General features: G+C 40.7%; 1 protein-coding gene across 3 annotated transcripts in view; it reads left to right on the forward strand.

The window, feature by feature from the left end:
- Positions 1-26,428, forward strand: part of CDH2 (cadherin 2) — a 121,442-nt gene that overhangs the window by 72,189 nt on the left and 22,825 nt on the right. For all 3 annotated transcript variants that reach the window (XM_081014410.1, XM_081014411.1, XM_081014409.1), the window contains exons 3-5: positions 18,871-19,088; positions 21,726-21,872; positions 24,347-24,502. In XM_081014410.1, the coding sequence (XP_080870536.1) occupies positions 18,871-19,088; positions 21,726-21,872; positions 24,347-24,502 (521 nt within the window). The remainder of the gene's footprint in view (positions 1-18,870; positions 19,089-21,725; positions 21,873-24,346; positions 24,503-26,428) is intronic.

Genomic DNA, 26,428 nt, shown 5'->3' on the forward strand with positions numbered 1-26,428 from the left:
CTTGCTAGGGTTGACAGAAGTCATACTTCAGCAACATCTGGAGAGCCAAAGGTTCCCAACTCCTACTGTAAACAATTATAGTTTGTAAATGTTTGCATGGTTCTGTTGCAGCAAAATGGTCAAGAGCCATGTTCTCAGTTTTGATATTACTTCTATTGATGCGGCCAAGTGGAGTAGCAGTGATGCTCATTCATAACCGGCTGCAGACTCTGTGTGGCACAAACAGACCACCCATCAGCCATAGGGCGGGCTCAGTGGGAGGAGGCAAGTAGGAGGCCCTGAGGGAAAGGCGCGGAGGGCTTACATTTCTTCGATTGCCGCAGCCAACTGGAGCGGTGCCGCCGATCGTGCGGAGCCACTACCCGGACTCCGCGTGGCACAAACGGACCACCTTCAGCCTCCCTCCCAGCTGTAGGGTGGGCTGAGTGGGAGGAGGCAAGCAGACTGCGGAGGCCCCGTGGCTTGCCCCTGCGAGGAGCTGCAACTGCCAGAGCATGTATGGCGGCAAGTACCGTATTTATTTATATCTTTAATTCCTATAAGACGACCCACATTTTTTAATTTAAAAAACTGGGGGGGGGGGGAAACCTCATCAATACGGTATATTGTTCTTCTTTAAATAATTGCATGCACATGGGAACCTACTTCTTACTGGGAAGGCATTGCTCCTTATAATTATTAAAGGGAAAACAAGAAACATTGCTGCACACTATGCAGCAAAATTCAATAAACACTTAGTTTGGTCCAGAGGGTTTTTGTTAGGAGAATGATGTCCAAACTCTGTACTCAGTATGTTAGTGTGCTGAGAGGGTAACTGAGTTGGGGACAGTGAGGAAAAGAGCTGTGTATTGGATGAATTCACCACTGTGCTGCACAGAAAGCCAAGTGCTTCATTGTTCCCCTTTCTCTCTGACAGTATTAGAACTGTGATATTGTTAGCATCCGTCTGTCTCGAGAGACAGTGGAACACATCTTGCACAGGGAATAGGTTCTAAAGACAGTGGGTAAGACATAGTTTGTGTATAGTCAAAATTACCTTAAATTGCCCATAATTTACACTCCCCTTCCGAATGACCTGTTGTCGGGGAGGGGACCGGGAGCTCCAAGGAGTCTTCTGGCTGCAAGAGGCAGCACCTGCTTTGGCCAGTGGAGGAGAGAGAAGGACTTTTTCTCTGTGTCCTCCAGCCAGTGGTGCCATGGTAAAAGCTGGTGATGGTGTGGAGGCCTCTTCCACATGTGAGCAACAATTGGAATCCAGGAGAGAATAAAAAACAAGGGAGGGGGAGGCAGAGAGAGATGAAGGTGAGCAGGTCCCAGTGAGGCAGAAGAAAAAGGCTGGAACAGATCCTTAAAATTGGCACACGGGATCCTAATAGAGGGAAGCAAGAAGAAGGAAAACAAACATCCTTTTGGGAGCTTGAGGAGGAATTATTAACTGGGCTGAATTTAGGTTGCAAGAAGGATATGCCACTTCCCATCTTTCTGGGAGCTTACTGGTTTTGGAGAAGACTATTATAAGCTGTGTATCATAATGTAATGTCGGAAACAAACGTGTTTCTGGTTCTTTCCATATCTCTAAAATAAGAGATTTTGCTGAGAAACGTTATTTGACGTTGTAAGGTGTGAAGCATATGTCATGACTTGTGACTGAGGACATTTGGCAGTTAGTCGTTGTAAAGTTAACTCTGGATTTTTTCTGAATGCATTAATGAAATCTATTTATGAGTCACATCATATTGGAGGCCCTCACTGTAGTGCATGTATTATATTCAGTGATCTCCAAATTCATGTAATTTGTTCTCTCTGCAATGGATTCCTCAAAGGTAATATTCTACTCTTGCCCTTAAGGCTTTTCTAAAAGTAGAATTTTCATTCTACTATAATCAATCAAGCCTCTTGCCATTTCCCCCCGTTATCTCAATCTAGCACAGGTTGAATATCAAGTGCAGTATTTTGTATTTTTCATTTAGCTAGGACTACTGGAAAGTCCCGGGCAAAAAACTTGCTTGATTTATCACAGGAAACAAATATACCTATATATCAAACTGTCTGCTCATTTCCTTTTTTCTCCTTCTTCAGTGCTATACTAAAATTTGATGGTTGAATTAAAGTGATTCAGTAAGGACTACAGAAGCCTGTTTCCTAAGTAGGGTGCTACCTGGAACACATTGCATAAATTTGCACAGCACTGTTTTGGCACTGTGTTTTAAAATATGTCTAAATTTGTGCTGACATTGTAACATGAGAGGCTCCTTAGCTGAATGCTATAACATTTGCATCTTTTTTCATTTATTTGTACTTCAACTCCAGACATCTTCCTTCCCTTTTGCATTATCATATGTATTTGTGCTGTGTAGCTTTTGTACTCATGTGTATTTCAACAAGAAGGTAGTTCTATCCAATACTTTGATTGCCAGAACATCTTTTTGTTTTAATTTAGGTTTTCCTCTTTTTATATTCTGACAAGACACCTAAAATATGTCTAGCAGAAGTAGAACAAACTCAAAAGACCATGCTTCTAAACATTATTTTTCCAATGTAGATTCTTTCAGTCTTTCTTATGGAAATATAATCTCAACTGAAAAAGCTTGCTTCTTTCAAATTGAATGATGATGATTAGGATTCCTTGCTCACCCTATACCATAATGTCCTAGGACAGATTACAACAATATAAAAACACAATATTAAAATCAGTTGACATCATTTATATCAAAACAGTTGGATGATTCCTAAGAATAATAATTTCAGATATTCAAAGGAGGTGTGTCTTCAGCATATAATGAAAGCTATGCAATGATAGCGCCAGATCCACTTCTTGTGGAAAAGGAATTTCACAACTGTGGGGTTGCTGCAGAGAATGGCCTCTTCCAGGCTGCCAATCCCTAAATTTCTGAGTGGACATTAGTTTTGCCCCACGATAGAAAGAATGGTGGAAGTATTTCCATGAGTCCACAGAAGCTACACAGTACATGTTTACACTGAAGTAATTCCCACTGAGTTTAATGGGACATTTCCAGGTAAGCATGTACTGTACAGTCATACCTCATATTACGGATGCTTCAGGTTACGTGTTTTTGGGTTGCAGACCCCAGGAAACACGGAAGTACCGGAATTGGTTGCTTCCAGGTTTCGCTGCTCGTACATGTGCAGAAGCACATAATCGCGCCAGCACCTGCACAGACATGGCGCTTCAGGATGCGAACACTGTGGGTTGTGGACGTACCTCCGTCACAGATTACGTCCACAACCTGAGGTTCCACTGTATAGGATTTCAACCTTTGTTTTATTCCCCCCTCCCCAAACAACATGAATTAGACCTTTTCCGAGAGATGAAGGCGTACACCATCTCAGGGCCTGGTCCAGCTGGACTTTCTCTTGGCTACCACAGTTGTCTTCCAACAGCTGTCCTGGGGGAAGGATCCTGATCACATTTATATGTTGATATTGCTTATTGCATGTGAGTGTGCGGACACACATCGTAAAGTAATTTGATATTTCCTGTAAGCTGTCTTGAAAGAACTTTTATCCAAAGGCAAGCTAAAAATAATTGAAATAAATCTGATTTTGGAATTGAGGAAAGATTAAAAAGCAATGTGTGATATGCCATTGCAGCAGGGATGGGGTGCGTAGGAGGGATCATCTGTTCAAAGAAGTAAACAGCAAACATTTCACCAGTTTTGTGCAAGCAAAATATTTCTTTCGGTTCAGGCCTGGTTTGAAGAGAAGGATTGACTGATATGTCGGTGAGATTGTTGTTTCTTTCAAAAGCATACTATCTTAATGTGACACGTACAAAACTCTGTCAAGTTAACATTCAAAGGCCTCTAATTAAAGAGGGGGAAGTTGTGTCTAGTTCAGGGTTATCAGAGTGTTCAGTGATTGTGCTGCGGGTAAATTGAAGGACTTCTCTGTTTACCTTGGTGCTACTCCCTCCCACTAGCTAGAAAATGTGACTTTTCTACCCAACATCAAGCAAGTTGAGTAGAATAGGCCAGTGGTGGTGAACCTATGGGATGCGTGCCAGAGAGGGCACTCAGGGCCCTCTCTGTGGGCACACGTGCCATCGCCCCAGCAGGGCCTTAGCTTCCATGCCGGGGCTGGGGGAAGAGGAGGGCTCACACCGTCCAAAGCCTGCGGCACCAGGCCTGGCAAACGAGTGAGGGGCTGAGCAGGCATTGGCTTTTGATGTGCCAGGGCCTCCCACCAGTCTGTTTTTCCTGCTCGGGAGTAAGCTGCCTTGAGTTCAGCAGGGCTTAACTCCCAGTTCAGTAAGCATATAATGACGGCAACCTAAGAAGGGGCTGCCGGGTTTACATGTTCGCTGGGCTTTCCTGCGGAAGCCAACAGACAAATTCATTCCGTGGAGGCTGCAATCAAACGGATGCCAAAGAAACAACAACAATAATAATAATAATTATATATATATATAATTTATACCCCGACCATATAATATAATAATTTATAACCCGACTATCTGGCTGGGTTTACTTATTTATTTATTTATATTTATTTGTATGTGCACACGCAATCTTAGTACAGCCCTCCAATGTACATTAGTGGCCAAAATTGTGGAACCTTCTGGAAAAAAATGTATTTCCAAGGTTTGATGGATCATAACATCACTTTGTTTTGGAGTAATACCAGTGCTTTTTTTCTGTGGGGACACAGGGGGACACATACCCCTAAACATTTTGTGAATTTAACGGGAGAAGAAATTCACTGTATTTATTTTTCCCGATTTGAACTGCCTTTAGTTTCCCCCGGTGGTGATTTTCTCGAGTCAAAATGAGAGTACAGTGGTACCTCGGGTTAAGAACTTAATTCGTTCTGGAGGTCCATTCTTAACCTGAAACTGTTCTTAACCTGAGGTACCACTTTAGCTAATGGGGCCTCCTGCTGCTGCTGTGCCGCCGGAGCACGATTTCTGATTCTGTTCTCATTCTGAAGCAAAGCTCTTAACCCGAGGTACTATTTCTGGGTTAGCGGAGTCTGTAACCTGAAGCGCCTGTAACCTGAGGTACCACTGTATCCCTAAACATTTTTTTTAAGAAAAAAAGCAATGAGTTATACCATAAAATGATATATCAATGGATAATGAAGAATGTAATGCAGTAACTTTTATGAAGGTTTATTTATTACATCAGCAGTCATAAAGAAGAAATGTGAAACACAGAAAAAAAAGAGATATACAGGTTAAATTGTCGTGTTTGCACTTTGCGATAAATAAGTGGGTTTTGGGTTGCAGTTTGGGCACTCGGACTCCAAAAGGTTCACCATCACTGGAACAGGCAATTGTGACGACAATCTCCCATTTATGTTTCTTACTCTGTCTTGTAGGAAGCATTGCATTTAGTATGTGCCTTCCATTTTTGTTTTCCTATTGGATTGAGAATCAGCACAAGTAGGTATAATGCTTAAAAAAAAAAAAGTAAAGACAACGTTTACAGTTTAAGTTGTTTGCTGCCAGTTTCTGAATGTGCAGAAGGGTTCACCCAGAATAGTTGGTTTCATTAGTAATCTGCAGTCTTTGTTTAGTGGAATGAGGCTTGCAGTCAAAATATTTTTGCTTTTGCCACAGAACAAATAATCTATGAAATTTATTCAAACAGCTGTAGAGAACAATATTTAAAAATTAGTGCAGTGACTATCTTTTTGCACACAAGTCCCCTGTTTATTTATTTTTTAATGATCTGCAAATTGTGCATTCCACTGGCAATCTGTTATTTATTTTTTTCTGTTGTCACAGGAATATTGCAAGTACAGTGGTACCTCCGGTTATGAACTTAATTCGTTCCAGAGGTCCGTTCTTAAGCTGAGACCGTTCTTAACATGAGATAGCACTTTTGCTAATGGCGCCCCGCGCTGGTGGTGCGCGACTTCGGCTCTCATCCCAGGGCAAAGTTCGCAACCGGGAGCATCTACTTCCGGGTCAGTGGAGCTCATAACCCGAAGTGTTTGCAAGGGGGATAGTATGTATCATGAGGTTCCACTGTAGCTGTCACCAATTCAAAATACTGTTAAATCTAGCTACAGACTCAAGAGCTGCATGCACTTGTTGTGCTTTTGCCCTTGTTTTCAAGTGCCAAATATTAGCATATCCAAGCCTGAACTTTTGAAAGGGTCTCTCAGTGTGACGTCTGCTGCATTCACATGCATGAATTTACTAGACAATATTTGATTGCAAGGGCAGATATCTGAAAAATAATGAAAATTTCTTAAAGGTTGTCCAGATACGATGAAGCTGACACTTCAGCCACTTTTTATAATACAAGTCAATGAACTGATAAAATATTCCTCAGACTTTATTATTTTTTATTTATATCTCTTCTGGTATAGTGCTGTAAATATATCTATGCTATTCATGCTGTTCTCTCAGAACACTACAGTTGCCATAGTTTACCTATTCACGTATGAAATTAAAAGCCTCACTAATAAAAATAGAATAAATTTTGTACATTTGATTTGACACGTGTTCTGCTTTATAGCTGTTGGAGTTTTAATCTTTCGGCTGAAAAGATTATCTGTAGGAGGATAGAGAACATGCCTAAACTGAGGTCTCTCTCTCTCTCTTTAATAAGATGTAGGGGAGCATGCAAAAATAGCTTTCTAACTGAGCCCATCCCCACTCTCTCCTGGCTGACTTGGATATGGGTGGTTATAAACGGAAGTAGATTGAGGCCAGTGCCCTTGGCGACATCAAAATTTGGCGCCTCTCATCTTCCAGTCTACATCATAGTTGTGGCACCCCCTGCAGTGCCCCCAGGGCTCCACATCCAGTTTCCTAAATCCACCTCTGGTGCTGGTTCATGGCTGAGACTGCAGAATTGACTCTGCGAAGGTGCCTTTTATCCCACTGGTGCCTTTGCACAGCTCAATCAGTCTCGCCTCCAGCAGAGTGATTCCCCAAGCAGCCCTCCTTACCCCCATCCCACATCATTCATGAGGCTCTTCCAACCTTCATGCCCAAATCAGGAAAAGAGATGGTAAGGGCACAATGAACTGCACCCAAGGGTACTAAAGGAGCTTGTGGATGTAACCTCAGAGCCTAGGTCTATTGAGAATCCTTGGAGAACAGGTGAGATCTCTGCAGACTGGAGGTGGGCAAATGTTGTCCCTGTCTTCGAAAGGTGGGGGAGAAGACGCAGGCAACTACCAACTGATAAGCTTGGCATCAATACCAGGAAAGGTCCTGGAACAGATAATTAAACAGTCAGTCTATGAGCACTTAGGAAAGGATTACTAAGGCCCAGCATGGGTTTCTCAACAACAAGCCATGCCAGACTAATCTCCTTATTTCATTGATAGAGTTACAAGCTTGATGGATCAGGGGAATGCTGTGGACATAGTGTATCTTGATTTCAGTAAGGCTTTTTACAAATTGCTCCATTATATTCTTGTGGAGAAGCTGGTAAAATGTGGACAGGATGAGGTAACTGTTAGGTGGTGATAAACAAAAATAGGGGTGGTTGGCTTTTGCTGCCGACCTCCCCTGAGTCTCCTAAGTCCATGATCGGTCAGAGATGAATTGATGGAGACAGGATGCAGTGAAAGCAAGGCAAATCTTTATTTTTCTGCTGCAACAGAGTTCCCTTCCCTCCTAGCAAGGAGGCAAGAGAAGAAACATCTCTTTTAAGGGCTTGCATTTTGGCGCAGAGAAGGACATCCCCTCTACAAACAGTAAGAAATTACATCACACATAAGGTGGGGTTACTGTGGCTCAGGCAGGCCAAGGTGTGATATTCCTGAGGATTTAGCAAGTGTACATAGTTCCAGACACAATTTACACAAAACATTAGCATTTGATAAGACAATCAGGATGCCCATCAGACATCCCTCAATGCAGAGCATCTGGGCAAACAATGACAATTAATACAAAGGAGGCTCATAGATACAGGAGAGGAATCCCTTCAGGAACTTCCCCTTACTCATATCTGCCTACCTGTTCTCAGGAAAGGGGGATTAAGGAGACAGGAAATATTAAGAGTCTTTAGGAGAGCCAAGATGGCTTTTGGATTGCTATCCTATACTATTTTACACATGTGGTTTATATACTTATGTAAGTGTGTTTACCTTGTGTAATTATCAACATTTATTCTATATTTGAGACCTTAGAATTCCTATAACAGTTGTTCAGCTGACTGAACAACCAAAGAGTGCTCACTAACCGTTCCTTGTCATGGATGCGAGTGCTATTTTAGGCTGCATCAACAGAAGTATAGTGTCCTGGTCAAGTGAAGTAATAGTACTATTACATTGCTATTACTATTATTATTCTCCTCGTCTCCATATATATGTCCCAAAAAAGCCATAGGGCACTCACTCTAATGATACTTTTTATCTGTCATTGGTTAAAGTTTTATTAATTCCAGAATCAATTTGTCAGTTTGTCTGGCTGATGTCCCTAATATTTGGAAGATGAAGGAGAAAACAAACTCCACATGTTCTGGTCTTAAACTTTTCTGTGGAACTTTTATTTTTGCTTCCTCTTCTATTCGGAATGTTCCAAACTTTTTTTATTATAGATGTCAGGCTTCTGACACTCTTAATTCTGTTATAGAATCCAGGCTTTGCCTTCCATGACTGAAAGGCTCCTTTTGCCCACCAAAGACTTTGAATCCAGCAAAACTGGTGAAAGAGACAAGGCAATCCTTGCTGATTGGCACCCCCTTCTCCTCCTGCAACCCTTAGCACCACCTCTCACTTCTCCAGAGGGATCCCCGCCCAAGTCCCAGCACAGTGTAAGAGGTGGTGCTGGAGGCATCAGGGGCAGAGAGGAATTGGCAAAAAACTCCACGTGCGAGATCATCCTCTAAGTGGTACTCTTAGTTTACTAAAATTAATAACTATATGGCATTCATATTTAAAGCTGCTTTTATTGTCCAGAATCATATGTTTGGATACGTGTGTTTGTTTGTATTGCTGCTTCTTTGTACTGAAATTGCATTTATTATTCCCCTCTTCTTTCAATTTCACAAGCTTAGAAAAAGTTCCACATGAGTATATACAGACTTATACTTGCCATCTGTTTGTTAAATAATCTGAGCACAAGAGAGACTTGAATCTCTATACTTTGTCTGCATTAGAAAACAAAAGCAGTCATCTAAATACAAGCATTATTGTTTCCCCTAAGATGCTTGCTCCTTTCTGTTACATTTTTCCGCTAAAATGAAGACAAAAGAAATGTCAGTGCTCAGGAAGATTTTGTGTCAGTATGTGGTAGGGGCAAGAATTGAAAAGGATCAGTGAATCAGATGTAATTTGGGTTATGTTTGAGATACCAAATCTGTGTTTTGCTGACGGCCACTATTCCTTTTTCTCCTCCCCGTAAAGCTGCATAGGCATTTCTATCAAACAGAAAGAACTTTATCCCTGTTTTCTTTCTGGCATGCCTATGATGACTTTGTTCAATGAGCAAAGAGGATTATGGGAAGTGGAACTAGGTGGGTTGTTTGAGTAAAGATGTGTAAATGAATTTCATTGTGGATACGAGGACTGAACATTCTTAGGATAGTATTTTTCCCTTTCAGATAGCTTTTAAAAATAGTCCATTTATCTTAATTTAATTAGCTCAGGTGGGGAGGGAGACACATAGAATCTAAAATGTCATTTTAAAAAGTGGCTGCAAGTCATGGTATAACATCAAAATTCCACATTTCCTATCATCACAAAAAGAAAAGAAATTCTTGAAAATGCACTTTTGAAAAATAAAACTACGGATTTTAACTTTTTTCCTCCTGTACAAATACCTAGATACTTCAACTCAGGGATATCAAGCCTTTTTTGGACTAATGGGCAGATTTTGAAACTTGCTTCCTTGGAGCAGGAGCGGCATAATATATAATGGCTGTCATGGGTAGTGGTATAACACAAAATGGTTGCCATAAGAAGCGTCGCATCACACAAAATTAGAGAGACAACCACCCACAAAAACTCTATGCTTGTATGCCCTGCTAGTTCTAATTATCAACATCTCTCTCCCTCTACCTCCCCCCTCCCTCTCACACTGTTCCTGTCTAATAAAAACAGGTAGCATTCCTCAGTTACCAGCAAAATATAGAAAGTAACCACACCACTCTCATTTCATATAAATCACTTAGAAGGTACCTGCACATTTTGCCACATAACTTTCTTTCTAGGATGGCTACAGACTTTTCTTTTTGAAAAAATTATAGCTCAAAGTCTGGGGCACCGACTTCCGGGTTGGCGCCATCGCCGAATGGCGGACTCCCTCCGAGCTCCGGAGGGAGCCTGCTCGGCAGGGGCTGGGTCCTACCGCACCGGCGATGCGGGGACCCTTAAAAACCACGGCCACGGAGGCCGTGGACATGGAGACTCGGCTGGCACCGCTAGCGCCCTCCCGACTCGTGAAGGAGCCTTTTTAAAGGCTACGGATCGGGTGCCGGGGAGAAGCGTGGTGCTTTGAGTCCTCTGCTATCCCTGCCGAGCGAAGCCGCATGCCATCCGGCGGAGAGCGCTGACTTCTTCCATTGAAAATTCGGACTTCTTAACAACAACCCGTGAGTAATTTGGAAACCGGGTTCAAAAGGAGAAAAAAAGAATTTTTTTTCGGATTGGACACGAGCGGGGGGGGGATCCAAAAAGGAAGTCAGTCCCCCTCCCTACTGTAAACCTTCCAAAACAAGGATGGGGAAACCAAGGTCCAAAAAGATTTGTATTGCTGATAAAAACTAAGAATTCCACGATGGGGAACTACAAGAACTGTGCTGGAGGAAGAATTGAGGGAGAAGGGAAACGTAACCCCCTCCCCTGGGAACCGGGGTGATTGAAGAGAGAGCCTGGTGAAAAGAGTCGGAGATTTTGACAGCTGTCAAAGTAGCTGTCAAAGTCGGAAAGCAGAGAGGATTTTATTATGAGAACTTTGCTGGTTAAATTTGTTACAATTTGCTATAACTCGTTAAAACTTGGATACAAAATGGCGAAAACATGGATAACAATCGGACTTTTGGACTAGAGAAAACAAAGTTACAACAATCCCCCTAGAGGAGTTTCGGGACATTACAAAGATGGTCGTAAGTGGAAAAATACCATTGGAATTTTACAGGACTGGTTATCTTCTGGGAAAGCTGCAAAACGGAAATAATATTTTGTCTACAGGGTGTTCAGCTAAAGGAGACAATAGAATTTTCTACTGAAGAAAGGAAGGGACTGAACGCAAGTTTTTGTTCCTGAATAACAATAATCCCTGCAGAGTTACTAAACTTCTGAATTAGAACGTTTCAGCAGCGGAACAAGAGGAAATTGGACTACAACTTGGAAAGAACAATGGGGGGAGTTTTATTAAAGATTTGAAGTTAAATGTCTTAAAAAATAACTATAAAAAGAAAAAGCCAGCAAGGAGTTGGGGGAAATAGGTGATTTATAGACTTTAAGAATTCCAGGCAGATAACATGGTTTGGTGGTCAGGGGGAAATTAAACCGGGGACAGGGGGGGGAGAACTAAAATCCAAAGGCTTGTCAACTTTTTTTTCTGAATTGGCTCTTTTTCATCTATTATACTTTTTATTTCTTATTTCTTATATTTCTATTGTGTGGGGTGTCCTTATCATTAAAAAAAGGGAAATTGTGGAATGAAAATGGGGTGGGCCCTGGGGAGAGAACTTTTGTCTTTTATTAAGGGTATTGATGAGGAGTGTATAAATTTTAAATTCGAATAATGGTCTAAACAAATTAAGTTTCAATTAAACTGAGAGCTTGTGGAGCCAACAATATGAAAGGGGAATATGGTAGGGGTGGGGGAAGGGGGGAGTCCCGGAAAGTGGATGTATGAAAATAAGGCTTTGAATGTACTTTAATCTTTACTTTCTGTATTTTTGAAAATCTTAATAAATATCATTTAAAAAAAAAAAAAAAAACAAAGTCTGGGGCACCTGCCCAGGGGCACCCCCTAGAATTCCCCACTGGCACCATGATATCCACAGGTGCAGAGTTATCAACCCCTGCCCTAGCTGATTGAAAGAGTGCATTTATTCCCATGTACTGATTTTATTTCACTTTAAAAATAAACTTAACCTGTGTATTGCATTACTGTGTCAATCTTTAAACATTTGTTACAGTGCAATCTCTTTAGGAAAATGTCACAAAACTGTAGTAACAGGGGGTGGGGAATTACTTAATCTGTATTCTCAGAAAAATATTTCTTTATCTAAATTCTCAGAACCACATTTGAAATAGTTGCATCAAACAATTATTAGTGCTAGGAGGCCAAAATAACCGGTACATTAGTTGTTATATATGCTCACATCCATACCATACATTTCATAGAATCATAGAATTGTAAAGTTGGAATCTTTACTCAAAGGATCATCTAGTCCAACCCCCTTCAATGCAGGAAAAACACTTTAAACCATAGGGAATCCAATGAATATAATGCATTTTGGGTTTTTTAAAATGTCTTGCAATATTGCATTTTTATGGACATTTGCCATTTTGTACACAACTTTTTAGTTGGAAAATGGCATCACAGAATTTGGAGGAGTGCAAATTTCAAAAGCTACCTTTGTCTCAGTTTGCATATTGTTCTGGGAAGTGAATTAGACCAGTCCTTATAAAAATGCAGTCTGAACCAAAATTGTCCTTCTTCCCTACTTCCAAACTGCATTACATTAAACATATAGTTTTATACTGTATCTGTTTGTTTGTTTGTTTGGTTGGTTGTTTGGTTGGTTGGTTGGTTTGAAAAAAATCGTAACTGGCAGGAGGACTAATCAGAAACATGGGAAAGGGCAAGCCTTTTGTTTTCACAGCACCGTCCTAACTAAAATTCTCCCTTCCCTGACATTCCTGTTTGCGTGGGAGGGCAGCTGTAACTTGTGACAGTGACTGCTTCCCTTCTGTGTCAAACAGCGATTTGGGAGGGGGTGTCAATCTAGAAGAAAGGGTTAAATCTCTCTGATCTTGATATGCCCCTCCTCAGCTTCTGTTTACGGTTTAAAAAGAAGCACACAGTGTCAAACTCTCTTTTTAATATAATATTTGGTCCTTAAACACCTTTTCCTTCTCTTGTTGCATCCAGTCCATTGCCAAATCCTGCTGTTTCAACGTCTCTCATCTGCTGCCTGATCATCACCATGGAGTCATTGACTGCAGATCATTTCCCTTTATCATCTATTACTTCTTTGCAGTGTATTAGTTCAGAAATCTTACATTAAAATTTGTGTGTGTCTCCCTTCTATCTGTTTGGATCTCCACTGCTTATGGTACCACAGTACCACCAATATACATAGCTGCAACAATGCTTGAGCCACTGCTGTTACCGTAGTATCCTGCATTTGACAGCCTGGACAAATCTCCCCTGCAGTATAATCTCATTATAAAAGATTACCACCAAATCTTTGACATTTAGGATTGCACTAGCCTTGCTGTTTCCATGGTGAGAGATTTATTTAGGATAGCACTTTGCTGAATTATTCTCAGTCTTGTGTCCATCATGTTCCCAGTGTTCTCTACCTAATTTTATAGTCCGTAATAGATTTCAGTGACAATGGTACCTTGGTATTTTCAGTAGCACAAACCCATACATGTCCATCAGTAGATCACCTGGCAAACAGAACGCCCTATTTGATGTTGTCCTAGTTTGTTGTTGACTGCAGTACAGAGAAACTCACATAAAGGTTTCCCCATCACCACCTTCCCCTTAAAGAGAAGTCTTCCAAAATTAGACAAGTATTCTTGTTGTGCTATTGGGATTGTTGGTCAAAGAAAATAAATTGCTTGGCTTGTACAAAAAAAAAGTAATATATGCACTTGAAATGCAGCGTGATTATTATTGCTGAACATACACTTTAATTGCCTGATAAATGAAGCTGGTTAATTGAAGATTATACTAGTAAGGTACATGAGATTAGAGACAATTTTTACAAGTGCTATGAATTATTCATATCATTAGATATGAGTGTAAATGGTTTAGTTCTCTGGTGTAATCTAAACGAGATTGCATGCTTAGTACTTTGGGTTTTGTATTGTACACCTCAGTACATACGGTTTCACAAGAGAACCCTGTATAATGCCATAAGACTCAGGAACATAGTTCCTTTGTGTTGTTGAATAAATTTGATTTTTTTTCACTGTTGGGTACCTTTGTGTCAGTGTCATTAGATAATTTGAACACATGCCCTTTGAGTTATAAGTGTGAGAGATCAGATGGGGCAGATCCAACCCACTAAGTTTTGTTTTTATATTGTATGACCCAAACAGCATGGACTGATTTATGTTGAATATTTGCTGAGAAGCAATTAACACAGCCTTTTAGGTACATGCCATCTTCTATCTAAGCTGACAGCTACATTTAGTGATGCTCATAGTGAAACAGTTGTATTAATGGCCTATCAAGAACATGAATGAACATTGACTACTCAAGCTGACTAGGTAGGGCTTATTTTTATTTACTTATTATGTTTGAGCCAAATCCTTCCTCCAGGGAGTTCATTTGACGGAAGCCGTTGCCTTAAAAGGTTCAATTCCTTCCTTGTATTTTGTAGGCTGATTTAAGGCCTTCCTTTTGGGAGAGGCCTTTTTTCATTTAGTTGGGTACTAGTGACGTGGGTGGCGCTGTGGGTTAAACCACAGAGCCTAGGACTTGCCGATCAGAAGGTCGCGGTTCGAATCCCGCGATGGGGTGAGCTCCCGTTGCTCAGTCCCTGCTCCTGCCCACCTAGCAGTTCGAAAGCACGTCAAAGTGCAAGTAGATAAATAGGTACCGCTCTGTCAGGAAGGTAAACGGCATTTCCATGTGTCCTCTGGTTCGCCAGAAGCGGCTTAGTCATTCTGGCCACATGACCTGGAAGCTGTACGCCGGCTCCCTCGGCCAATAAAGCGAGATGAGCGCCGCAACCCCAGAATCGGTCACGACTGGACCTAATAGTCAGGGGTCCCTTTACCTTTACCTACCTTTGGGAGAGGCCTTTTTTCATTTAGTTGGGTACTAGTGATGCTGACTACTTTTGAGCCAAAGTAGAGTACAGAAAGATTTTGTGGAAAAGTTCCACCGGAATATAAAATTCTACCATTTAGATTTATGGGGATGGTGGGTTGACTTTGTGAACGGTTAACTTAAGGAAACTTGATTTTTAGAATTGTCTGTGGTGACTAGGATCATCCATATGACCAGAACAGAATACATCTGCTATCACTGAAATGGGCTTCATTTGTACACCCAGCTCTTGATCCCCAACTGTGATCACACAAAAAAGGAAAGTTGGAGTGACCAGGGCAAGCGCACAAGTAGAAAATCCATACACACCCCAGAGAGATGGAATTAAGAAACATAGACCTCTCCATTCCGATTTTCAAAAGAACTATCCTATTTTGTGGGTGCTTATGCCTACATAATAGATGTTCCCCATTAAGTGAGCACACCTAGGCTGCAGTCCCAGGTATTCTCACTCTGTAAGTGCCATTGAACTTAAATATATTTCTGAGCATACGTGCAAGGCCAGTGAAAAATGAGGCCACTCTGACTTTCCTGCAATCCTCCCTGAAGCCTCTTAAGAAAAATTGCTGGCTTTTCATCTGTCTTCTTTTAAAACATCATTATTCCACAATGAAAAGAATTCATTGTGGAAGTGAAACAGGGTCACCCAAAAATAATATGCTGATTTCATATTCGGGGGATTCCCTAGGTATGCAGAAGTATATCTGCTGGTAAATTAAGGGGGGGGGGATGACTTTGTGAACTTCTGGAACCTGTGGTATGTTGAGGAGCCAAAGATGAGAAGATTCCTAGGGAACTTACTTATTATTGTCTGGAGAGGGAGCTTCAGAGTTCATAGTGAATGCTATTTTCTCCCAGGGAAGAAGTGAGAGTTCTCACATAAAACAATAGCTGTGATGGGACATCAGTGTGCCCCATCCACAAACAAGAGTTGGCATTTTTTCTTCCAACTCGGGTCTTATTTCATGTGAAAAAATAGGGTGGATGTTTTCTGGTTTTAGTTTAAGAAACACATTGCGAATGGCACTGTAACCCATTATCTCCATTTTTTGGTTATGGGAGGGAATAGCCCTGACACTTAGCCCACTCTTTTATTGGAGGTTAGAGTGAGGGTAAAGAAACAAAAAAACAAAACAAAACAAAACAAAACAAAACAACCAAAAAACCAGACAGATTGTGTGAGTCAGTAAATTTAGTCTGTCGCTGAAGACTATTGAGCTATGCAGGTTAAAAGTATCACTTTAAATAGAAGTGGCTAACCTGCAAATCTTCAGGTGTTGTTGGACATTGAGTCCCATCAGCCCTAGCCACCATAGACCATGTATGGCCAGCAATAATGAGAGATGTAGTTCAGCGTAGATGGAGTGCCACAGGTTCTCCACCTTTGAGTTGGAAGGAAGGAGACCTTTTTGAGGCCCTGTCAGTGTATTGTATGCTACAGGTAAGGGTTCAGGTGAGGAGGATGTGCATTCTGAAGTTAAAAAGAAAAAGAAAACCTCTGTACCCCATGCTATACTTCCATCCCTCAACCCAGTAGTGCTCAGGTTTAGGGCAGGGTCTTTTATACTTGTACAGTATAGCACAACGGGGGGGGGGGGTGTATCTAGTGCAATCCTTCAAACAGAACTCTTGTTAGGTTCTGGTAATGCACTGCATCATTTTATTACAGGTCCCCAGTTAGAATGTTGTGATTCTGAATAATAAGGTTTTCTATTTTATGCTATTTTTCATTCTTTGCCATTCATCTTGGCAATTCCTATTACAGTGGTACCTCGTGTTACATACGCTTCAGGTTAAAGACTCTGCTAACCCAGCAATAGTACCTCGGGTTAAGAACTTTGCTTCAGGATGAGAACAGAAATCGTGCAGCCGCGGTGCAGCAGCAGCAGCAGGAGGCCCCATTAGCTAAAGTGGTGCTTCAGGTTAAGAACAGTTTCAGGTTAAGAACGGACCTCCAGAACGAATTAAGTTCTTAACCCGAGGTACCACTGTATTCTTAAATCATTGACTGCCTAATAGAGTTATGGCAGAGCCAAATTTCACCTAAACCACAAGTTCAGGCGACAATTCTTTACAGCCCATGACATCCCTCCTCTTGGATTGCTTTACGGGGCTGTTGTAATTATTACTAATATAATGTACTGTAGATGAAACCCACTGAAGGAATGCTATTATGGTGATTAATAAGTAATCATATCAAAGCTTGAGCTGCTGAATGAATCACAGTTCTTTGAGGTATTATATTTAGAGAGGAGCCCTTGTCAGGGAAGTTATGGCAAAGCATTTAAAAACAATGTTTAAAATAGTATCTTGAATCAGTTTGTAGCTGGTAATTTATTTGGGTACTGTATATAACGATCAGTAACATCACCTTGGTGATTTTTGTGCTTCAGTGATCACAGCACACCAAGTAAAGAAATATTTTGGAGGAATATATGCAAAACCATTTATTTTAAGATAGTTGCTATATGTTATAGTGCTGTGACTAACATGCACACCCCTTTCAATTTAGTTCAGGAAAACATCAGCATTAATAAAGTCTATTTCTACAGAGGAAAATGTTTCTTATCTGACCACTAATACTAATTGAAAAATGATAATTATTCTTTCTTGCTGAATGCTGAAACATATTAAGGTTACTGATTTGAATCATACTTTCAAGGCATACAGGGGAGCAAAAACTGTCCACAACACAATATATAATTTAATTATATATCAGTATAATTTGTTAATGTGTACTCTTTGCAGAAGAGGATTATTCTGCCAGGGCACTGACAATTTTATACATTTTCAGCAAGGGACTGTCAAAAGAGAACCATTTTCATTGAATTTCATAGCATTCAGTTGCCTGAAGGAAGAATATCAATGAGGAAGGTACCAGCTTCATTTTTTAGTTATTCAGCTATATTGATATATGGACTAAAACAAAAAACCCAACCGCAAACCCATTTCTTAGAAGATCCCGTCTATGACATTAGAACCATCCAGTTAGAATATTCCCCTTCCTAAACACACAGCAAAGTGATGGGCACTTGACAGTGAATTAGATTTCTCTTTGAGATGGATGTTTTAAAGGCCTTAACCTCTGTAGTTGCCAATATTTTTTTCTGTACTTTTGCTTAAATTTGTTGTATGAGTTTTTCAGTGGTTGCTTACAAAGCCACTCATGTAATTTGCAGTGGAGATGTTTTAGGATAGATGTCCATCCTGAAGTTGTGTAGGAGTAAGCACTCACTCATCCTCCTTATTTGATTTCATTATTAGAGAGAATTGTTCAGCATTTATTCTGGCATCAGTATATTTAAAGGACACAACTTCCCAGCTTTGAATTGAGAGGGAAGATGGGAATTGTTTTGCTGGGGCAAAACCAGTTTAAAAAAACCTGCTGCCCTTTTCTTTTTAAAAAACAAAACTTTTTTTATTAAAGATTTATTGGTTTACAAAAGTATATGCAATGTCTTTTTTCTAGCCCTTTTCATGCTTTGGAACAGAAAAGGAGGGAGGAAGCTGGAAATGTTGGGGTTGGGATTGGCAACTACAGTTTGGGACTTTGCCAACAAAGTCCAACCAAAAGTTCTCATTAATTCAACAAGTCTTGCATTTGACACCTTTCTAGGAGATTGTGGCTCATAGATAATGCATTAATGGGAAATTGAAGTTCGTTTTTTAGTTCCTTTCTTACTCACTTATTTATGATGGTAAATTAAGAGCGGGATACTTGTTTTATAATGCTAAAAGGTGGGAAGTTTTTATTTTGTCCTTGGAAACAGAATTTAAATGCGGGATAATGTTGGTTTTGGACAAATTGCAGCAAATAATCCAGGTTAAACTGGGATGTGTTTTTTTACACCACTTTTAAACTGGGATATGTGTTTTTTACACCATATTGACCCTTGATATTGTGTTTTGTGTTTTTGCAGTGAGGTTTAGAAGCTGTGAAAAAAGCAGAAAAGTCAGTTTTGAAAGCAGTGCACCATCAGAGTTTAGAGTGAGTGAAGATGGCGTGGTTTATGCAGCTAGAAGCTTTCAGATTTCTCCAGGACTTACTGAATTCCTCTTATACGCTAATGACAAGGAAACCCAGGAAAAGTGGCAAGTGGCTGTGAAACTAGCTCTTGAGCCAGAGGATTCAGTGAAGGTAAGAAATTGGCTAATAGGTCTTTGAAGTTACATTGGTTTAAAATTTTATCCAAACATCTTAGGTTAATCGGTAACTAACAGAATTGTTAAGCTTAAAAAATAACATTCCTTAATCTACTTTTTTAACTGGGAAACTGTAGTCCGTTAAGAATGCTAAAGTTATTTACATTTGAGCTTTGTGGTTGAACAGGGTTGTTTATATATTTATACCCAAATTTAAATTGGAAGAGACCATTCTTTTATTTTAAACCCCCTGAAAGCATTACAGTATTTATTCAAGCAGTTAAATAAACCCACAAAATAAACAATTCTCTACGCTGATCCATCAATCAAATTTATTACACTGGAACTACAGATTTAAAGCAGAAGCAGGAAAGCGATTCTGGCAGGGAATGTTGGCTTTGCCTTGGCCCTCTGTAATCAAGTGGGGGGGGGGCGTGAATCATTCATTGTGGCTCCAGTGCCATTTGCCAGGAGAAGAGTCTCCCTCTTGTGGAAATTGTTCCAGGCTAAGCTGCAGGAAGACGTTGCTCAGCCTTGCTCCCTGTAGGAAACAAATATGCATGATTTATGGTACTTACCCTATTCCTTTGAGCTGCTCCATCATCTTATAAAAGATATTTCGGACATTTTATGTTGATAGATTGAGCCAAAATAACATTAACAGCCACAGGTGTAAGACTTAAAAAAAGTGTACTCTTAAAAACAGATGGATTTAACCGATTCAAGGGAAACTTGGAACCATCATGAAGAAGCTCATGATTTCACCCTTAAACAATCTGCAGACATCCTGAGCTTGGGCAAATGCTGGTATAGAAAACCTTAATGCTAGTAGCCCTCTTGCCAACCAGCTTCCTTGTACCAATGCTGCACACTGCCTCCTCCCACTGGCATGAGCTTTTTTTCCAGTTATTGCAGGTTAGTCCTTGAATACTATCACCTGCACCATAGGGGCTTTTTCCACAGTTGCAAGACATTCTATTTGCACTTGCATTGCTAATTGCAGGATGTTCATGACTCCTTGAGTTTTGGAGGCATCTATGAAACCTGCTAAGGGACGCGGGTGGCACTGTGGGTTAAACCACAGAGCCTAGGACTTGCTGATCAGAAGGTCGGCTGTTCAAATCCCTGTGACGGGGTGAGCTCCCGTTGCTCGGTCCCTGCTCCTGCCAACCTAGCAGTTTGAAAGCACGTCAAAGTGCAAGTAGATAAATAGGTACCGCTCTGGCGGGAAGGTAAACAGCGTTTCCGTGCGCTGCTCTGGTTCGCCAGAAGCAGCTTAGTCGTGCTGGCCACATGACCCGGAAGCTCCCTCGGCCAATAAAGTGAGATGAGCACCGCAACCCCAGAGTCGGTCACAACTGGACCTAATGGTCAGGGGTCCCTTTACCTTTTTATGAAACCTGCTAACTTTGAAATATCTTTTGTATTCAAGTGCATGCCTCCCAAGCAGTAAACAAGGCATTATACCATAGCAGAAGGTATCCTTCTGAGCCCGCCAAGATCCTTCCTTCCTTCCTGGGACTGCACAGATCAGGAGTGTAGATACTGTTACCGTATTGACCACAATACATAGCTGGTGAAATGTGTTTTGTTTGGTGTGTCACCAGTTCTGCAGGCCTGCTCTAAGCCAGTTCTCTACATGCACCCTGCCACTGGAATTATTCCATTACCTAATTTACAGCCAGATCCTAAGCACTTTTTTCAGATGTAAGTCCCCACTGAGTTCAGTTGCCCTTGTTTCCCAATAAATGAGCTTAGTAGTGCAACTTTAGCCTTCTTAGCCAGCCCAATTAGGATGCTTTGTGTGGAAGAGTCAGGATTACTTATGCATTATAGTTTAAAACATCTGGCTTCCGTAACGTTAAAAATCCATTATTTTGTTCCTCAGCACAATTAACTGAGCGTACACAATATTGTTCCTAAAGGTTCAAAGTAGGACAATCTCCTTTGCTTTCTCCATATGCAGAAGTGAGTTAGCATGTTTGCATGCACACAGGCAACAAGAGCTAAAAGCCAGAACGCTTACAAATGCAGAGAATTGTTGACACCCTGCAGAGATTAATGCCCACTGTGCAAAGTGGGTCATCTACAGCATCCATCATGGCTGACATAGGTTTAAAATAATTACAACATTAATTCTATGGGATTTAATAGGGTCATAAATATTTGAGACATTCCTTACTACTATGTATTAAACTTCCCTTGGAACTCAAATTATATTTTAGCACACCCAGATCTAAATTTAATGTACAGTAGCACATTACCTGAACTGTAGCTCCAACTAATGAGAAATATCTAAAGGCATGCTATTAAATTCTGCACAGTATTAACTAGTCTCCAGCTGGACTATAAAGCGTATAAGGTAGTTTACACAGCACCAAGGTATAATAAATTGTTTAAAACTCCATCTTCTTTCTACTAGCACCTTGCTAAAAAACAAAGAGGTTGATAGTATTTTACAGGGAAAGAAATGTATTGCATATAATTTTTATACTGTGTCATGCTTTGAATATTGTTAACAGTTTAGGGTTATGCACAACGTTTTTAACACGTTAAAAAAGCACACAATGAAAAATTAGCTAACCAATTCAGGTTCTAATTTCTGTTTGCTTTCATTATCTATCATGGAAAGGAGCAAAAGAAAATGGAAGACATTGTATTTCCAAGACACCAAAATAAGCACATTGGCCATCTGCGAAGACAAAAGAGAGACTGGGTCATCCCTCCAATCAACTTGCCAGAAAACTCCAGAGGGCCCTTTCCTCAGGAATTAGTTAGGGTAAGACTGAGAAGAGAGGAATGTCTGTGACAAATATATGGCAAATTCCACCGCAGAACAAATGAAACATGGTTGGCACTAAATCTCTCTTTTTTTTTTTACTTGTTTGCCAAGGTTTAGTTTGGAAGTTCTGTGTTTCCCCTGCAGTAGTTGGTGAGATTGAAAGCACATCATGTGGTTGCAATATGCTTTGATTAGCCTCTGGGAAATGCAAAATTAGTTACTTAAATCTGAAAGTAAGTGTGGAAGAAAATGATTTTTCACATACGTGATTTTAAATGAGATTTTTTTTCCTACACGTTTTCTCATAACTGCAATATACAAATAAGGCTGTTAGGAATGAAGATTCTATTGTTTCACAGAAACACAGTGCATCCTGTTCTGAAATACCAGCGAAACTATGAGAAAAGGCATTTTCAGCTTCAAATGCAGAAAAAAAGTTTTTGTTCTCCGCCCCGCCCCCCGCCGCCGCCAAAAAACAAACGTAATAGAACTGAAAACCCATTAATTTTTCACATTTTTTATGCTAGGGTTTGAAGCAAATTTCATAGACAGGGATAGGGATGGAGCTAAGTGGGTAAATAAAGTGCTTAATGTCTTCTGAACTTAAATCATAAGGAGAAACTTGAGGTTTGTGCGTACTGTTTGGTGCTGTGCATCGAAATGCTTTGCTTTATGAGTTCAGAGTATCTCAGACAAATTAGCTAGTGGTGTGCAGCCAGACTCTGCCCTTCTATGGCAAAGGTCTCATACACACAGCTGTGGAGGGGGCGTGTTTTGAAAGTAATTATAACATTGTTGGCAAACCACCTGTCTGGTGTACTTACATGTCTGAGCACCACAGTAGTTATTAGGAGCGAAAATAAAAGCTGTGGTGCATGAGATAGTATTTACATGAGGAGAGACATTCTAATACCACACACTGCAAGGGCTCGCTGTTCTTAGGAAATTACGAAGGCAGCCAGGAGAAAGATGAGGCTGGTCATTTAGGGAATATAATGACTAGCCAGCGAGAGGAGTCAGGAGGAGTTTCACCAGTTGATGGTTTTGGTAGGTTGCTGCACAGCTGACTGTTCCTCTATTGAGAAGTCTTGAAAACGTCAGATTCAGCTGAAGTTCCTCAACCTACTCGAAAAGCCCTTGTGTGAATATAGACAAGGTAAACCAGCAGAGTTTGCCATCCTGGCAGTCATGGGTACCATGGTGCCTGTGAGGGTTTCTAGTGGGTGGATGTCCCACAGCCTTTGAGCTTTCTTCTTTTTAAGTAAGCCTCTAGACCTCCTAAAAAAGGAAGCTATGGGACCAAATATTCAAATACCTTCTAAGCAATTTCTGTGAAATGAGAGTCGTATGGGTAGCTTGTATATTTTTCCTAGTACGGTCAAACCTCGGTTTTCGAACTTTTTCTGGAACCTGAACGTCTGATGCGGCTTCTTCTTGAGGACAAGAAGCTATTGCAACTAATCGGAAGCTGCACTTCTGTTGTCGAACGTTTCGGAAGTTGAACGGTCTTCCAGAACGGATTACGTTCGAAAACTGAGCTTTGACTGTGCTGAGGAATGCTCCCTGCTCTTATTAGACAGCAACAGCATCAATGAGCGTCTGAGTAGGTCCATAATCAGGAGCTGACTTCCCATGGTAAGCATGAGGTTGTCAGGGGTGGTTGTCTCTCATTTTCTGTTGTGCCCCACTCCACATAGCAGCCATTTTACATTCTGTCACTCAGGCCCCATAGCAGCCACTTTGTGACAGGCACCACCAGCAATCTCTCAGAATTCAAAACATTGCCACAAGTCCAAAAGGTTGCTGACCCCTGATCTTAGCCCGTTCTGATGTTTGTTTTTATGCCAAATATAAAAAACCTGTATCCTAAGATGACTGCAAAAGTCAATGGGAAATCTGCAAATCCAGTCACCCTACTATTATTACACGTTATGTCACAAATAGCATGCTACCATAAGGATACTCCAGACCAAATTCTGTGTTACTGAGTTGGTTGATCTATGGACATGGTTTCTTTCCAAGCCAAAGACTGGGATGATTGCTACTGATTTTCTACCTTAAATACTAAATTGTTCCAGCCACCTCTTCAGATGCAATGTTGATCAGAGAGGAACTCTTTACAGATATACCAAATGTGCCTGAGGCAACCCTTTGCTGAAACATGTGGCTGCTAAGGAAGTTGACTGTCCCGAGTAAACTCAAAGCAGTTTTGAGCTAATATGGTGATGTTTGATAAACCTGTGTTAGCTACTCTTGGGTGCCAGTTCCACCTTTTCCATTATGAAAATGCCAAAGTAAAGTTTACCAATGATAAGTTAACTAACTTGGGCTGCTTTTTGTTTTGCTTTTTGCAGTGAGCAAATAAACAAGATTAAAAATAACAAAAGAGTGGATTTGTTTTTGTATTTTTAGAGCTAGCACTTCTGATTACTTGTGTGTGTTAACAAAACCATCTTTTTCTTGCTACATAGATCAGATCTGATCGTGATAAAAGCCTTTCCTTGCGATACAGTGTTACTGGGCCAGGAGCTGACCAGCCTCCAACAGGAATCTTCATCATCAATCCAATCTCAGGTCAACTATCAGTGACAAAACCACTAGATCGGGAGCAAATAGCTTCTTTTCACGTAAGTTCTTAGCCAGAATTTTAAATCAAGGATTTTAACATCTGCTTTGACTTTGAATGGCACATATGTCATAGTGGGGAGATTTAAAGAATTGGTACTGGATCTGCATTTCTACACATTGTTCCTTTTCATATATATTATATTAAGAGCATGCTGCTGACATAGTTGAGCATCTTCAATCTGATTTAATGTATCGGACAAAAGAAATAAGGCAAATTAGGAATGTAGCATTTTGTATTTTCCGCTTTTCACATTTGGTTACAAATAGGTTGGGGTGGAAGGGATGCAGGTGGTGCTGTGGGTTAAACCACAGAGCCTAGGACTTGCTGATCAGAAGATCGGCGGTTCGAATCCCCGTGACGGGGTGAGCTCCCGTTGCTCGGTCCCTGCTCCTGCCAACCTAGCAGTTTGAAAGCACGTCAAAGTGCAAGTAGATAAATAGGTACCGCTCTGGCAGGAAGGTAAACGGCGTTTCCGTGCGCTGCTCTGGTTCGCTAGAAGCGGCTTAGTCATGCTGGCCACATGACCTGGAAGCTGTATGCCACCTCCCTTGGCCAATAAAGTGAGATGAGCGCCGCAACCCCAGAGTCGGTCACGACTGGACCTAATGGTCAGGGGTCCCTTTACCTTTAGGTTGAGGTAGGGGGAGGTCCTTTGGAACCAAGGCCATCCTGACCTTCCCTCCTCCCACTGCCAGCAAAGATTTGCACCTGCAGACCTTTCTGCAGCTTCTCTAGGGGCCTGAATGTCATCTTGTTGGTAGGGCAGCCTAAGCATAAATTAAAGCCAGTAAGAATGACATTCCTTGCCATAAAGGAAACAGTAAGTTGGGTGGATAGAAAGATTTCTCAGCAAGATTATTAGAATACAAAATTCCATTTTCGACTAATGCTAAAAAAGAAAAGTCTTCTGAACAGAAGAGCCCTGCAGCAACAGATGAAAGATCTAACTAGTCTCGCTGCAAGCAGAGTATGAAGGCAAAAGTTCCCTCCTGTTGTAACTCCTGGACAACTGGTATTCAGTGCTATGCTACCTGTGAACCTAGAGCTTCCATATAATCATGACTCGTAGCCATTGGTAGACTTGTACTCCATACAGTTGTCTAATCCCTTCTAAGCCAGTAGCCATCACCACACACGTAGCAATAAATTCCACAAATGAAAAACATGTATGAAGAAGTGCCTCCTTTTGTCTATCCTGAATCTCCTTCCAGTCAGTTTTGTTGAAGGACTTGAACTCCTTCAGCTTTAGAAATCTCAACCATGTTCCCTCTTAATTACTTTTGTCTAAACTGAAAAGCAAAATAAGATAAATAATTATTAAATGAAACATTTGTTTACTTTGCATTAATGACTTGTTTATAGGGCCTCAGATCTTGGAGGGCTCAGGGATTTGGTAGTTTACCCATATGCTGCTTTTTTCTTTTTAAAGTTTTATTTTTGAGGCTTGATGTATGTTTAAAATTTTGTATATTTTTATCACTGTAAGCCACTTACAGATGTAGATTGTGAAAAGCAGAATATGGTTTTTAAAAATAAATAAACAACACCAAGGTACAACAGATATAGGATTAAATGTAATATAAAGAAAGAAAACATGAAAACCTCCAGCATCCTTCTGAACATTGTAAATCCACATGTGAGGGGTCAGCCATGTCTTCTACAATGATCCACAAACCTGTTCCATCCTAACAGAAAACTGTTCTGTCTAAGATTGATTCTAATGGAGAAAAATTTGGACTGAGCAATCTTTAAAGCGACCCTAAATTCTCAGTAAATTAGATAATAAAAGATTTTCTGTAAACAAAGATGGCCTGGAAGTGGTGCCAAAGTGACTAAAAGAGAGAGGGTAACAAAAGAAGATGCTGAAATAAATCAAGTTAACTGAGTTCCATTTAAAATGTTCTGTCAGCAACACTAATTGCCA

This window comes from Podarcis pityusensis (genome assembly GCF_964106645.2).
Source record: "Podarcis pityusensis genome assembly, chromosome: 7".
Lineage (NCBI taxonomy): Eukaryota > Metazoa > Chordata > Lepidosauria > Squamata > Lacertidae > Podarcis > Podarcis pityusensis.